The sequence below is a fragment of the Squalius cephalus genome (genome assembly GCF_949319135.1).
Source record: "Squalius cephalus genome assembly, chromosome: 23".
Taxonomy (NCBI): Eukaryota; Metazoa; Chordata; class Actinopteri; order Cypriniformes; family Leuciscidae; genus Squalius; species Squalius cephalus.
The window spans coordinates 2,657,315-2,672,608 of record NC_137144.1 but is presented as its reverse complement, the minus strand read 5'-3'; the positions used below and the strand labels follow the sequence as shown (position 1 = coordinate 2,672,608).

General features: G+C 37.3%; 1 protein-coding gene across 1 annotated transcript; it reads right to left on the bottom strand.

The window, feature by feature from the left end:
- Window positions 1-240: 240 nt before the first annotated feature.
- Window positions 241-3,149, bottom strand: LOC307151751 (uncharacterized protein). Its single transcript, XM_079859894.1, has 4 exons — window positions 3,035-3,149; window positions 2,787-2,945; window positions 2,037-2,129; window positions 241-1,302 (listed from the first exon to the last, which is right to left on the bottom strand). Exons 1-4 carry the CDS (start codon window positions 3,134-3,136, stop codon window positions 988-990), a joined length of 669 nt encoding a protein of 222 aa, XP_079716020.1. The 5' UTR covers window positions 3,137-3,149; the 3' UTR covers window positions 241-987.
- Between the last annotated feature and the right edge of the window lie 12,145 nt (window positions 3,150-15,294).

Here is a 15,294-nt window from a genome sequence, read left to right as displayed (position 1 = left end):
CAGTCATACAAAAAATATTTAATTGGGTCAACTTAAGATTGTTAGTTTTGTGGAGAGGTGCAACTATTTTTTAACAAACCTTTTTAAGTTGCGCCAATTCAACATTTTTGGTCTGTAGAACTCAAATGTCTGAAGTTGAGTGAACAAAAAAATCCTATTGGAAATTGGTACTAAGTAATAATATGTTACGACTGGAAACTACAATAACATTGCCCAAGTCAAAAACTGAAAACAGTGAGTCAATGTTAACAAAACATTTATTTTTGTTGGAGGCAAAAGTTGGTTGGTAAGTGTAATTTGCAACACTGCAAATTGAAATACTGCAATACAGTAAAACAGTTTTACAAAACACTGCCAATGCACATGAGAAACACAAACTTACAAATACTTCAAATTTAAAAGAGCATCCATCTACAAAGTAATGGCGCACCTAAACATGAAACATTTAAATATCAATTGAATCAAAAAATATCAAGTAAACGAATAAGCATTTGGCTTTTTATAATTCAACCCAGTACAAGTCTTAAAAATTCAAAATATTTAAGCCAAAGTGATTCAACAATGAAATACTGCAATACTGCAAGTAAAATTAAACACTGCTGTTAAAACAGTTTTACAAAGCACCAACTCTGGATATCAATTCAGCAATGAAAATTGAAATACTGCAATACTGCAAGTAAAACTAAACACTGCTGTTAAAACAGTATTACAAAGCACCAACTCTGGATATCAATTCAACAATGAAAATTGAAATACTGCAATACTGCAAGTAAAACTAAACACTGCCACTGAGTATCTATTCAACAATGAAAATTGAAACACTGCAATACAGCAAGTAAAACTAAACACTGCTGTTAAAACAGTATTACAAAGCACTAACACTATGTTATATGTATATGAAATCTTGCTAAACAGTAGCAAATGTAAACATAAGCATTTTACTTTTAGAGAATTCAAGGCTAACTTTTAAACAACACCTTAAACTGCCTATACAGTAAGTAGCTTATTCTTCAGGGACTGAACTCTGTTGGTGCACTTTTCACCCAATCCCACAAAGATGTTCTGCACTGCCTCAAATGTGTATTTTAGTCCTTTTGAATACTCAATGTTCAGCGCATAGAGAAGTCCAAAGAGTACCATGAAAGCAGTAGGAAAGTCAGGTAGGTCCTGCATGACCACAGTTTCCTCCAGAATGATGCCGAAGTTTAGACATGTCTTTGTTGTCTGTGAGATATCGTCCTCCATGACTTCAAGGATGCACAGTTTCACTCCTCTTGTGTAGGTCTCCTCCAAATCACTGTCCTAAGAATTAAATAAATTTCATGAAAAATTGTTGTGCATATGTACAAATATAAAAAAAAACAAGGACAAGGATAAGAACCATGGGAAAAATGCATCCTGCCTCGTGACTCACAAAAGAGGCCCAGATGACTAAAAGGATCAGCGACAACAGTGCAAGATGAGTGAAGACCAGGCCTGGACTATTTTTGGTATGTTTTATTTATGTGTGTGTCGCTGTCGTCCGTGAGGGGCTGCTGTTTCAATTTTATTTTGTATTTATTTTATATGATTAAAGTTCCGTTTGAACGATCGCCGGTTTATGACTTCTCCTTCCCTGATCCTTTAACTGTGTTGGAGCTGAACCCCAGGAAGGAGGAGGCAGGAACCAGCAAATGTTCACAACTTTAATTATAAATAAACACAAAACTAAAGTAAAAGCGGCAGCTCCCCACAGAGGACTGTCGCTCAAACATAATCAAAACATAATGTAAATAGTCCAAGCCTTTATCCTTCACTGTCGTCGCTCCTCCTTTTATCAATCCAAAGCTCTTCTTTGAGACAATCGAAACCAGTGCTGCACGCAGGTGAATTGCCTTATCAATCACGCCACTGGCCTTGCACCATTCTCACGGCTCTCAGCCTCGTACTGCTTGCCACAGGCACAGTACGTGTTAACCTGATGTAAACTGTCAGCACCTTTATTAAATATAACCACAAAAATGAAAATATGACATGAACAAAAGCTAAAAACTTACCAGACAAGTCTTTGATATTGCATCGTGCTCCCTGAGGTACAAGGGGAGACCCCGTAAAGCTGTAGCGTGTCTGTGTGATAAGATGTCTGTTGTCTAGAGGGAGATAAAGAATTTTAATTATGATTTACTTCTGCATGAATCCTTAAAGATTGTTTAAAGAGACTTAAAGGGATACTCCACTTTAAAATGAAAATTCTGTCATTATACTCACCCTCATGTTTAAACCTTTATGAATTTCTTTCTTCTGCTGAACAGAAAGGGAGATATTTAGAAGAATGTCAGTAACCAGGCAGATTCTGGTCTCATTGACTTCCATAAAAGGAAAAAATATATACTATGGAAGTCAATGGTACCAAAAACTGTCTGGTTACTGACATTCTTCTAAATATCTCCCTTTCTGTTCAGCAGAATAAAGAAATTCATACAGGATTGAAACAACATGAGGGTGAGTATAATGACAGAATTTCCATTTTGAAGTGGAGTATCCCTTTAAGAGTGTCATGGGGCTCAGGGCAAAATAATCTATAAAAACTGACAACAAAAATGTAATCTATACTTCCACAATCTTTTGAAATTAGTGGTTATATATTTAAATCGTTATAATTAATGTGACACAGTGTTGTGTCAATTTAATCTTTTTGAGAACCCAAAGATGATTGTATATGTCACATTAATTATAACGATAATCTTAAATAAGATTTAGAGATATAACCCCTAATTTCAAAATAATCATGAGTATATAAATCATACCTGCTCATCAAAATGGTCCAGGATCCTTTTCATGTCATCTCCAAGGTCTTTACTCTTTGCCCGATACATTTTGATGAGGGCGTTGCTATATTTGTTAAGAGCTGTCATGAAAGCTGTTTTAAGGTCCACACAAGTGATCCTTTGGAACTCTCTACAAACCTGAGGAAATGAAAAGGAAAAAAATTCAGTGAACAATAAAATCTATATACAATCAAGACAAAATAATGTACAGAAAAATTGTAACTTACTTGCTCCTCCAAAAAGAGGCCAGGCCATCTTTCTTTGATGACAGAGACCAAGGGTTGCTCATTAACTATTTCTTTTCTCCTGAGAGGGAATGTAGTTTCCATTTTGGTGTTCAGTTTTGTCATGTCAGTGTTCTTTTTTTTCACTTCAAGCTCAAGCTGTTCCCTTTCATGTTCCAATGCAGCATCATCTAAACCAACAGGATTGTCTGGAAGGAAGTTGATTTCTGATCTTCTTGGTTTCTTCTGGGGTACTCTTGAACCATCATCTCTTTTATTGCCAAGCTCACTACATCCAGCATTGCGTAATTTTTGTCTGTAATTCCCCATTTTAAATTTTAAGCTCATCTTCCAGCCTTTGCATCCTGTGTCACAGCCAAGTTCCCTTAGACATGGATGTCTGGAAACTAACGCAAGTGCCACCTGCTCAATTTCAGAATCACTTGGGTAAGCTTTAAAGGAGTACATTGTTTCTGCCAACTTATCAAGTATTTCTATCTTGATGTCTCGTGTAACATCCATGGTAGTGTTCTGTTTTTCATAGACTTCATTAGCTTTTCTCAGTCTGAACTCTACATCATAGGAGAAATCTGGAATTAGGAAATTGGGTGGCCAACGCTCTTCCCTGACTGTGGAAGAAGATGAACTGGACAGACTGGATGAGATGCTTGCTGTGTCTAGGGAAAAATCAGTTTCAGACCCTGTTCTTTCATTTCTTGGGGGTTCTTCTACTGAGGCCGTTTTGAACATTTCCCAGATAATCTTCAGTGTGACCTTTTCAGATGGAAGTTCTTCTATGTCACTTAAATTACAAAGCGAACCACCAAAATCGGGGTCCTCATACTGGATCACAAAGTTTTGATCAATTTTCAGTTTGTCACAAAGAATTTCTTTGAGCTCATCTACTGATGATGGCACTTTGGGGAGTGTCAGCTTTTTTATGCACTCTGGATTCACGATCACTCGCAGCAACATTGTGGTTTTCTGAAACAAAATATACCATTTAGTGATTAACATTCTCTTGCTAAACTGTGTACAAATGTTAAAGCTGCTTGCAATCCCAATCTGAAAAATGCAAACTGTAATGTAACAAAAAACGTTTAGGCGACACCATGAGATTTCCCCCGATACTGTAGGCTGCAAGTGGGTAGAAGTCATTTAAATCCTTCAGCTCAGCAACAATCAGATCTTCGTATGGAAGTTCTTCAACCTTAAAGGCACGAACATGTTCAACATACCAAGAAGAAAATCTCTCCAGCACAAAAGAAGCCTCACTGTCAACAAACAAAATGCAGTGGATCTTTGCAAATTCTGGCAAGCCACCACAGTGTCCAACAGACACCATCATACCTTTGGAGTATGAGGTCCCATGCAATTCAGTGTTTGATGCAAGAGATACCGTGTTAAGGTGAGCATATTTTTTCTCAACAGCTGTTTTCACCCTTCTTTGCAGAGAGGACACCTTCACAACTTTTACTTTGTCAACATGAATGGATTGTTTGAAAAAGCTGGGAGACTGCATGACATGTGCAACCATAAGTTGGTGCTGGGTGGACAATGCCTGCAATATGTTTTTGAAATTGTGCACGTTATGGACAACACGCTTGAAGAAACTGTGTTTTGCCTCAAAGCGCATTGTCCATAACTCCACACAAGGACCAAAATGGCGTATGAGGCTTGGGTAGTGTTCCAGAAAATGGTGTTTTGGTTTCAATTTTTCATTTGGAAACACTTCTTTAAAAAGGTTGCGATGGTCAGATATTTTTGTCTCCAGGTAGCAAAGACTGTCCTCTGAAAACTTGGGTGAAACAACAAGCTCCACTATATCTTTAAGATCCATCAACAGTTGCCATGCCTTCTCAGTTTCTGGAATAATTTTGCCAATCATGAGTGGTATGAGCCTAATGAGTGTCCAATTTTCGTGTCCATTTCCACCAATGGTTTTTTTGGAGAAGAACGTTTTGGGGATTTTTTGAGAGCGGTTCACCTTGTCAGAGAAACAGTAAGGGAAAGACTGAATTACACTGTTCAAATGGTCAAGGGTAAAGAACTTATCAGCTATTAGCTTCTGCAGACACAAAGACAACTCGTACGGGACAATTCCTTCAAACAAATCGTGCAATGCATCTGGAGGAAATCCAGTTACTGGGTGAAAGAAGGCGAGATGAGTTTGTAAGACACATTCTCCTTTTACACCTTGTACATTTGTCAGAGTTGGGCTTGCTTTCAGCTCCTCAATAAATTGGTTGTGTTGTTCTATACTTCTTAAGGGAAAAAGTCCCTTGCTCACATCAGTGGTCTGTATATCCTGGAAAGAAGCAAGACAAAACCTACAGAACTTCTCAACCCGAAAACTTTCCTGAAATCCTGCTAGCCCATGTGCCCCTAGATTGTCTGCAGAGACAGTAACGACAGTCCCTTTGATATTTTCCCCAAAATGATCTACATACAAACCCTCTCTTTCAAGTGTCTGCACATCCTTCATTAATGGCTCAAAAAACATGTCATAGCCAAATTCTCTTACGTCAGCACTCTTACCCAACAAGGCTAGTTGAATAGCATGCAAATTTGCTCTGAATTGGGAGGGCCAGTTCAAAATCACCCAGTAGACTGCTGTAATCTTGTGCTTTTTACGTGATGTTCCCAAAGGATTGGCAACTTCAAAGTCATCAATATATAGACCAAGTGCAATAGCTACATTCTCATCACAAAACAGAGGATGCTCTTTAAAATGCTGGCCATCAAAACAAGATGCATAGAAGCCATTTGTGGTAGGATCAGAACAAGTCTTTTGCACGGTCTCACTATGGTCTAGAAACTTTTTCAAAACTTCAAGAATAGGAACATAAACAAATGATTTATTTTTTTGCCTACTGAATACAAACTCAACTGGTTCAACGACATCAAAGTTTTGTTTGTAATATACTTTTCGTTTATGATCAGTTGATAATGTTCCTTTGTTAGTGGTAGCATACAGAGGATTTGTTCTGTGAACAGCTTCATTGATTTCTGTGATTAAAGATTGGTCAGCTTCACAGTTGTGGTGGCATAAAATATCTGTAATCACCTTTTCTGTGGATGGTTTAGACAGGTCCAGTATTTCATTCAGACTTTGAAAAATGTGCTGTGTAGCACTTCTAGATACACCTAGTTCTGTCTGCATACAAAGGAACAAAGAAGCTAACTTCTTCTCAAGAATGTTGTCAATATCTTCAACATCAGCAGCTTCTACATCATGCAATGTATCCTCAAAGCATTCTGAAGCAGAATCTAACCAATTATCAGAGTCTGTGCGATCGACAGTTACAACTGATGAACTATAATCACTTATTTTGCATTTTTGGTGATGTTTGAACTTGTGGCTATGAAATGTTACATAGACATTAGTTTTAAAATTACAGTGCAAAAATGGGCACTGCACTGTCTCATTCCTTTTCAGATGTGTACCCAGATGCCTGATAAAGTTTTTTTCAGTACAAACATTGTGATAATCACATAGGTCACATTTAAATGTAGCTTGTACTGTTGTTTTATCAGAATTTGTGTGGACCCTATATAAATGAGTTTTCAACGCACCTGGTGTTTTGAAAGAGCAGACACACTCAGGGTACAGGCACAACAATGGTTCACGTCGGCCTGGGCGCCAGTGCTTTAGCCTGTAGTGTCTCAGCAGCAGATTTTGACTGGCACAATTGTATTTACAGTATCTACACTGCATGAAGTTTGCTCTCAAGGTAGATCTGTTTAAGAAAAAAAGAACACAAAGTGAATGATCAGTTTCATAAAAGGCAAATAAATGAATGAACAATGAAATAGACTTAGGCTTTTTATTTTTTAGTGTATGACAACTGCTGCACAGAGATTTTCAAAAATCATTATCTCTTCAGAACGTTATCAATTAATCTAACTTACTACTGTTGTAGCAATTAATCAGAATTCTTAGCTTCCCTTCAGTACTGTAACGTTATTAGCAGATGGAGAACCATGTAGCCTAATATGGCTAAAGTCAACAGAATGTGCACGACTTCAAAAATGTTACTGTGCAGCAAAATCCATCGCAACAAAAGATAAAAACTTAAATATTTCACGTAACGTTGAAATGATTAAAAAATAAAGCTAATTTAAACATTCAGTAATGTTTATAACTTACAAAGTAAAGTTAGTGGTGTTTCTATTTTTCCAACGAAATAATATCAACTAATTCAGAAGTAAAGTACAACAAAAAACCAAATAAAATCACTCACCATATACTGTATATTCCTCTGGATTATTATCGCCACGTGCTGCCTTGTCTTTAGTAAAGATTTTTCTCCGACCGCTTGATGATGAACACGCCTTGTCTTCTCAAGTTGTTTCTCCCGCATTAAAAAGTGAACGTTGACGTTGACTGAAATCAAGGTTGTGCAAAGGTCATGTACTGAGGGGCGTGGTTTGGCCCGAGAGGAAAAGATAATTTTTATCGTAAAACATGCTGCTAATTATTTTTAAATGTATGTTTTATTAAAATGTAACATTTCAATAAAAAAGAACTCCTAATTAGGCTAATTGTGTTCTGTTCTGTCTTCGAGGGTATTATGCAAACTAGTGAGATGAGAGCATTGGCGCCCACCAGAGCCATAGAGAGAAAGAGTTGCGACACTCCCATAGACCTCCGTTGTAAATAATGGCGGCGCTTTTAACCGCCTACTTCCGGGATTTGAAGATCGGAATAGTTCTAAACACAGTCATTTTGGCGTTGGACACCATTCACTTACATTGCTGCGCGTCGAGTTGTTCTAGAGTTAAGTTGCTGAAATATCGACCTCTTTTGATTTGTCAACTGTCTATGTTGTATCAGAGGCCCTTTGCGATGCTTATACTGGTCTTCATTTGTACATGCACAGCGTAATTATTTATATTTTATGTTGGTTGTTTCAACCAATTTTCAAGCACTGCCTGCTAGCTAGTGCGACTTCGTCAGCTGTGACAGTAAGAGTTCGGTAATGAATTGCTACCACCTTTATAGCAACTTTTATTTAATTAAATTTTTTGGGATATACTAACTTTTCATTATGTTTTATTGTCTTGAGTGAAGTGGCTTGTGAGAACAATGCTGGACCTCTAGGATTGTTATGGGATCACCAGTCCTGTGGATCACCTGCCCCTGGTTTTTGTTTTTCTTGTTCACACACACCCACACAAGCACACATTTTTGTTGTCTGTCATTGTTTAATAAAAAATATTTAAGCGAACTCTGAACGGACCGCCACGGCAGACCTCTTTGCGTGATCACGAAGGTAGGCTAATGGCTGAATCAAAATTTATAAGCAAAATCACGGGAATCAATAGCCTAATACAGCCCAGTTGTGCTAAAATAAATATCATGAGACGTCCATCATCAGATGAATGATATGGAAAAGTTAAGTTAGAGCCGCTAAAGCTAGTGCTACTACCCATGCGAACATGAACACTGAGCTTTTCCCTCCAAAAATATAGCCTAAAACTTATCTCCAAATGCAAAACTGACATTAACAAAATGCAATAATGCAATAACAGCTGAAAGAGTACTTGGGTGTGTGTTTTATTTTATATTTACCGTTCAATAATGCAATCGCTGCTGTCTGTCCCATAGAAGAGCATGACAGCCAGCATATGTTTTAGAACTATTGGGGCTTACATGAACCACGTGACAGCCATAGCGGCGACATCAAAGAGTGTCGCAACTCTTTCTCTCTATGGCTCTGGCGCCCACTAACGAACTTCACAGTAAAAGTCTTCCTCCGCCAATTTAATGCTGCCTCACTTAAATTTCCTCCCGCTTTTGAAAGACCTGAGTTCAATTTTGACTTAATTTCCTATGTGTGTGTGTGTGTGTGTGTGTGTGTGTGTGTGTGTGTGATGAAACTAGTATTTATCAGAATTACAATAGCACGTGAAAGCAGCATAATTTCCAGAGTTCACAATAGGCCTACTGCTGTGCACAATATACTATACTATTACTTCTAATAATAATAATACTAATACATTACTATTGTACATTATCTGTACAATATATTATAATATATTATACAATATATTATATATTATATTTCAAGACTCAATATATATATATATATATATATATATATATATATATATATATATATGTTACCGGCAAAGTGTGCAATCCCGTTATTTTATAGAATGCCTATAGGCAATGTATAGAATGCCTGATGGTTACCTAGGTTACCTACCTACATTACCTAGGCATTCTATAGAATTCCGGATTACACACTTTGCCGGTAACATATATATATATATATATATATATATATATATATATATATATATATATATATATATATATATATATATATATATATATATATAACTATTATTAACACTATTAACATTTGGCTCAATGAAGTTATTAAAAAAAATAACCAAACAACCATTTTTCTTCAATGTCCCATAAACAAATGGTATTAGTATTTGCTAGTGGGGGGGCAGTTCCTAACTGAACTTAATAAGTTGGCTGAATTTTTTTGGATGAACTTGCAAAACCTTGTTCACAAAACTAAACTTTTTAAGTTTATGGAAAGAAACTTGGTTTAGGTTGAATAAATGTATTAAACATAGTTTTACTGACTTTTTCATAGAAATTTGCTGAGCCAACAAAAAAAAAACAGTAATTTGAACTTTTTTCGAGTTGGATTTTTTACAGTGTAATAAAGTTAATTCAGATAACGTACATCCAGCCAGTTCACAAAATCACAAAATAAACTCCTTCAGGGTGATACGAGATCCCTCCACTTTGTGTTGATTACCCTCTTGAAGTTTATTCTGTAATATCAACTGGCTGGATAAAGTATCCATTGCTTAAAGGTGCTCTAAGCGATGTCATGCGTTTTTTAGGCCAAAACATTTGTCACATACAGCAAACATCTCCTCACCATCCGCTAGCTGCCTGTCCCCTGAACACACTGTAAAAAAACGCGGTCTCTGCAGAGGCTCCACAAACGGCAAAGAAAACAAACTGGGCTCAACCGCACCACGAAACATAAACTGCTCCAGCCAATAACCGACAAGAATGATTTGGGGGGTTAGTGCGCGCATGATGAGGAGGGAGGGTCTAGCTAGCCTCCGTTTTGTTTAACAATACTTCGAACGTCAACAAGAAGTGACGTCACCCAACATCACTTAGAGCACCTTTAATGCACAGGCAGTTCCAGTCCGGTTACAATGCAATTTAAATAGCAGTTATGCGGTTTTATACTTACTGGTTGAAGATCAATGAAAGCCTTTTGAGCTTCGTCAATCGATGGACGAAAGACTTTCTGACCAATTCTGTAGACTGTTGTAGGAAGAAGAAGAGGAAGGACCAACAGAGCAGCTTCACCTCTATTCTCTACAGAAAAGAGACAACAGTTTAGAAACAGGACCAGCTACAACAAATATATACTAAAGTTAGTGCAATTAGATACAGACATAAAAATAAATATGCAATAATGATACCAATGTTGTATCATTTTGAAGATCTAAAACTCACCTTGTGGAATGTTTTCCAAAGACTGGTTCAACTTTTGTTCCTTAATTGCAATCCTTAAAATTCTGGCAGCAAAGAATGTGACCCATGATTCAAACAACTTCAGCCCAGTTTCTCCATGAATCTGTTCAAAGTCTTGGGAAATCTAATACAATGGGGTATAGGGTGTTTTAAATGATTATATAAAATCTGCAATACATTAAATTAGAAATATAACAGACAATAATTAATTAAAATGTCTTTAATTTAATTAAACCCATACCATGCCAGGCGTGTTCAAGAGATGCGGGAACTCACGGACAACCTCTGCGATGCTCTTTGCCCCATTCTCTCGGATCCACTTAGCCGGGTACAAGGCTGTCTCCTTCATATTCGTTACAACTTGGTTAATGGGTGCGTGATTATTTTTCAGCCAGCTCACAAGACTTTGGGCTCTCTCCGTTGGAATAGTAGGTTCTGTTTTTGCAGACAAATGATATGACATTTAAAAAGTATCACAGAAGCAATAGAGCCGTTCTTAATATTTTACCACATGTAATACAGTCATACAGTAGACATTAGGCCATGTTTATGCAACAGTGTTTAACCATATCTCTTCTGCTTAGTTAGCACTGTGATTTCAGTCAGAATCCAATTTATCCATTACTTAATTGCATTCTCTTCTCTGAACTTATTTTAGGATTCTTATCTTACAGAATCTTTAGTTAGAAATCTTAAACCTCTCTATCAACTTCAAACTAATCAACTAATAAATCAACTGTGTGTCATATTAATATTGTCTGTTACCAAGTAACCAAACAATTTGTTAATCCACACTTCCATTGTTTTTGTAGAGAATAACTGAACTTGTGACTGTGACTGTTAATGGGTCTCATTCACTAAATGTTGTATAAATCAGAAGTTATGATTATGTTTTGAAAATGATTTAATTATTTCATGACTCACCAGGAATTACCATCCTTTGTGATCTGCCCTCTTCACGTCTTTGGGGTCTGTAAAGTTTTCTCATTCTCTTTCTAATGTTGCGTAGGCGTTCCTCAATGAAGCCTGTGGCTGGTCGGTGGTTCCGACCTGGTGTGTAAAATGCCTCCTTGAAAGTATCACAAAACATACAGAGCATTTTTACTGGCATAAAATATGGATTAAAACTATGTGAAAGAAAAAAAATTAGGTTCTTACATAGCCATTGCCTCTGGTGTCTTTAAGGCAGGGAAACTCTTCAATTAAAGCCATTGCCATAGCTTTCTTGGTTTCAGTAGTTGGCCTACTCATTAAATACAAGAAGTCAATTTCCCTGTAAATCAAAAAATGATCCTTGTGTAGTTAGAATAAAGTTGTCACTCACGTTTCACCAAACTTTTCAATTAAAAAGGCCACCAGGATTCGCACCATCGCACGTCTCTGTTTAATTGTGATGCTTTTTTCCCTCTCTAAAACCTCTGCAATCCCTCTCCCCTCATGGGAAGCCAAGAGAACTTCTTTGATATCCTGCAAACATTAAGCAAGTGAAGCATAAAAACATCTCATGACTTTGACTATTTATTAAATATTTCAAAGACAATATTTTATTTTAAAAGCAGAAAGATTGTAATGAATAATGAATGGAGAAATTACAAAAATTGGTATTATTTGAATGCATGGCAGTGGTGTGATTGCCGGCTCTTCTGCAATATCTTCTGCTGCAACAGTGGTTTCTTTAGTGTCAGTAATGTGAATGGCTGGAAGAGAGGCATTTCCAACCTGCTGACAACATAGCAAAGTTTGTTTTCATGCATGACGTGCATAGTACTGTCATCTAATTTGGCTACACTGTAAAATACTATTTTAATTGTTTAGCTTACGAAACATTTACAATGTGTCACGTTAAAATAAATACAGAAGGCACAGGCTGAGATTTTTAGACATGAAAAATTCAAAAAATGGTATCTATCCTGACTAAGGTCTATATACATAGTAAAGTTAAAAAAAGTAGTGTAGAATTTACAGTGCCATGAAAAAGTATCTGACCTCTTTCATATCTGAAGGGCTAATACACATATACATACATATATATGTTTTTTTTTTTTTTTTTTTGTGGTCCTCGTGGAAAGGCTTATTCAAAGTTCTGACTTGAATCCAATAGAGCAGGGCCAGAAAAGAGTAGTTCAAGGTTTCAACACTTTGTCTATCAGAGATAATATTATTAGATAATATTTAATTATAAGTTGTTTAGTTGCTGTTTGTTTTCTATGCATTTTCCAACCATTTTTACATGAAAAAAAATATTCACATTGAAATATTGCATTGCATCCTTACTTGGGTTCTTCTTAAAGTGTACCATTACATTACTTAAAATGTTGCAACCATTTCTATAATTAAGCAATTATGCAGAATATCATGAATTGGGCAAATCTTTTTTCATGGCATTGTATGTTGGCACACTAAAATCACTTAAGAGTACTTACTTGACTCTAGCCTTAAAGTCAAATACCTCAAAAGAAGCTGCATTCTTCCATTGTGTGTCAGACAAAGGGGCTTGCTTAAATTTGTGTAAAAATAAAAAGGAACTGATCCAAAATAATATCTTGTGTAAAAATAAAAAGAAACTGATCCAAAATGATATCTTGAGCAAAAATAAAGTAGTAAAAATACTATTTACAAATATGTACAACATAAATTGTCCCAGTGTTTAAAACACTCTGTATCGTAAGGAAATATACAAGTTGTCATCATTTTCTTCAAATGAATTTACTGCATGGAGGGGATGGTAATGCAGAAGATCATTGACGTCTACCGCTTCAACAGAATGTGTAGGCTGAACTCCGTATGCGAAAAAATGGCACTCAAACCCAACTGTGTCCCACCTCTGAACAATAAGCTTGACCACAGTGTTAATAGTCATGATGGTTCGTACAAGTCCAAACTCAGGCTCACCATCTTGGCTATAGGACAAAAAGACTGTCATTCCCGGTCTATATTCAGTGCCTCTGACCTTAACCCAGGCTGGTAAAAACACTTCAGTTTGAGGTGGAACACCTCCGAGACCACTTTGAATGTCTCTGAAACCATCCAGAGTAGCGAGAAAAGCACAATGACCTGGTCCCACTTCAGTGTTTTGAGCAAACACGGAACCAGAGAGGAATGTGTAGCACTGCATCATTTGGTGCCGAAATGCCATAGTCTTGCATATGTTCTTAAAGTTGCAAGTGACTTGGCTAACACGCTTGAAAAATCCATGTTTCGATTCAAAACGCATTGCCCAAAAGTGAACCAATGGTCCCAGCTTCATGATTGCCCTGGGGTAGTGTAGCATGAAGTGATGCTTGGGGCGTAGGTGGAGATGTGGGTACAGCTCCAAAAAGAGGCTATGATGCTCTTGGATAATGTAGGCTAGAAAGATTGTGGCTCCTGGTGTAATAGATGGAGAAAAGATGAGCTCCATACACTGTAAAAGTAGGAGCAGCAGATTCCAGTACCTGTTGGAGCGTGGAATAAGATCACCAATCATTAACGGTAGCAATCTTAATAAGCACCACATCTGGGAGGCAGATTGGCGCACACCCCCATCAGGTTTACGCAGATCACTTCTGCTGATAGGGGTAGGTTGATTCCGCTTATCGCAAAAGCCGTAATCAAAGCTAGTGATCCTGTAGTTTAGGGTACCAAGGGAGAGATGTTTTTCCTCAATTAGAGAATTTATAACTAGCTTAACCTCAACTGACCCTACTCCTTCCAAAATGTCATGCATAATGTCAGGGGCAACATTATCAGTCACATGAAAGAAGTGTAAACCATTTAACATACTTTCCTCTCTCACACCTGTACCTGAAGGATTATTTTCACAGAGATCAGCTTGGTAATTGTCTGCATCACGAAGTAAAGACTGATCCTCACTTGTCTGTACCCGTAAAACATCTCTGTGCGCCCTGCACCACCGGCATACATAATTGCCTGAAAAGCTCTGTGTATAGCCAAGAATGCCATTCAATCCCAAGTTGTCTCCACACACCTGAGCAACTCCAAACTTTACTGTGCCTTGGAAATTAGGGATATCTATTGAGATGCCTTCCAGTTCTAGAAACTTCAGCTCAACAATGATGGGATTCAGAACTGCACTAAGACCATAAGTCTTGGCATCATTGGTTTTATAAACGGCCAACAGAAAATGTGAATTCAAACTTGACAACAACTCTGGAGGCAAGCTCTTGATAGTGAAGTAAAGGAAGCCAAGTTTGTGCACAACAGTTATGGATCCTAAAGGATTTACAGTCTCACAGTCATCATTGTATAAAACCAAGGGAATGGTAAACTCTTTAGAGAAAAGTGCATGTTCATGCCAAATCTCCCCATCACAAAAATCCTGTAGGACATCTGCATTTTTCCTTTGCTGCCACTGGAGTGCTGCCTGGAGTACACCGTTCAATAGGTTCAATGAAGTTGCCCGACTGAGTGAAGTATGCCATTTGCTTTACATGATTCTCAAGGCCTTTAAATGGTTCAGAGGCAATATTAAATTCCTCTCTGAGGACTTTTACCTCTGGAAAATGTTCCTGGCCTAATCTCTGAAAAATCGACATAGTTTTGTTTTGTAGATCTGTGACAATGTCGTGAATCAAAGACGAAGTTTCCTGAACCACATAATTGACAGAACTATAGGTCTGAGATGATCTGGACCTCAAACAGGCCAAGAATGTAGCAACCCTGCTCATGACCCCCTCAGGGCCAAGGTCATCCCAATCATCATTTGGACCATCCGCATTTGAGTCCAAAACAGCATGAT

Bases quoted from the DNA above. Each gene is read 5' to 3' on its own strand.
- LOC307151751 (XM_079859894.1), bottom strand. From the start codon at position 3,136: ATGGAAACTACATTCCCTCTCAGGAGAAAAGAAATAGTTAATGAGCAA. The intron at 2,946-3,034 runs GTAAGTTACAAT...TCATTTCCTCAG, and splicing joins GCCTCTTTTTGGAGGAGCAA to GTTTGTAGAGAGTTCCAAAG. The intron at 2,130-2,786 runs GTATGATTTATA...ATCTCCCTCTAG, and splicing joins TGGACCATTTTGATGAGCAG to ACAACAGACATCTTATCACA.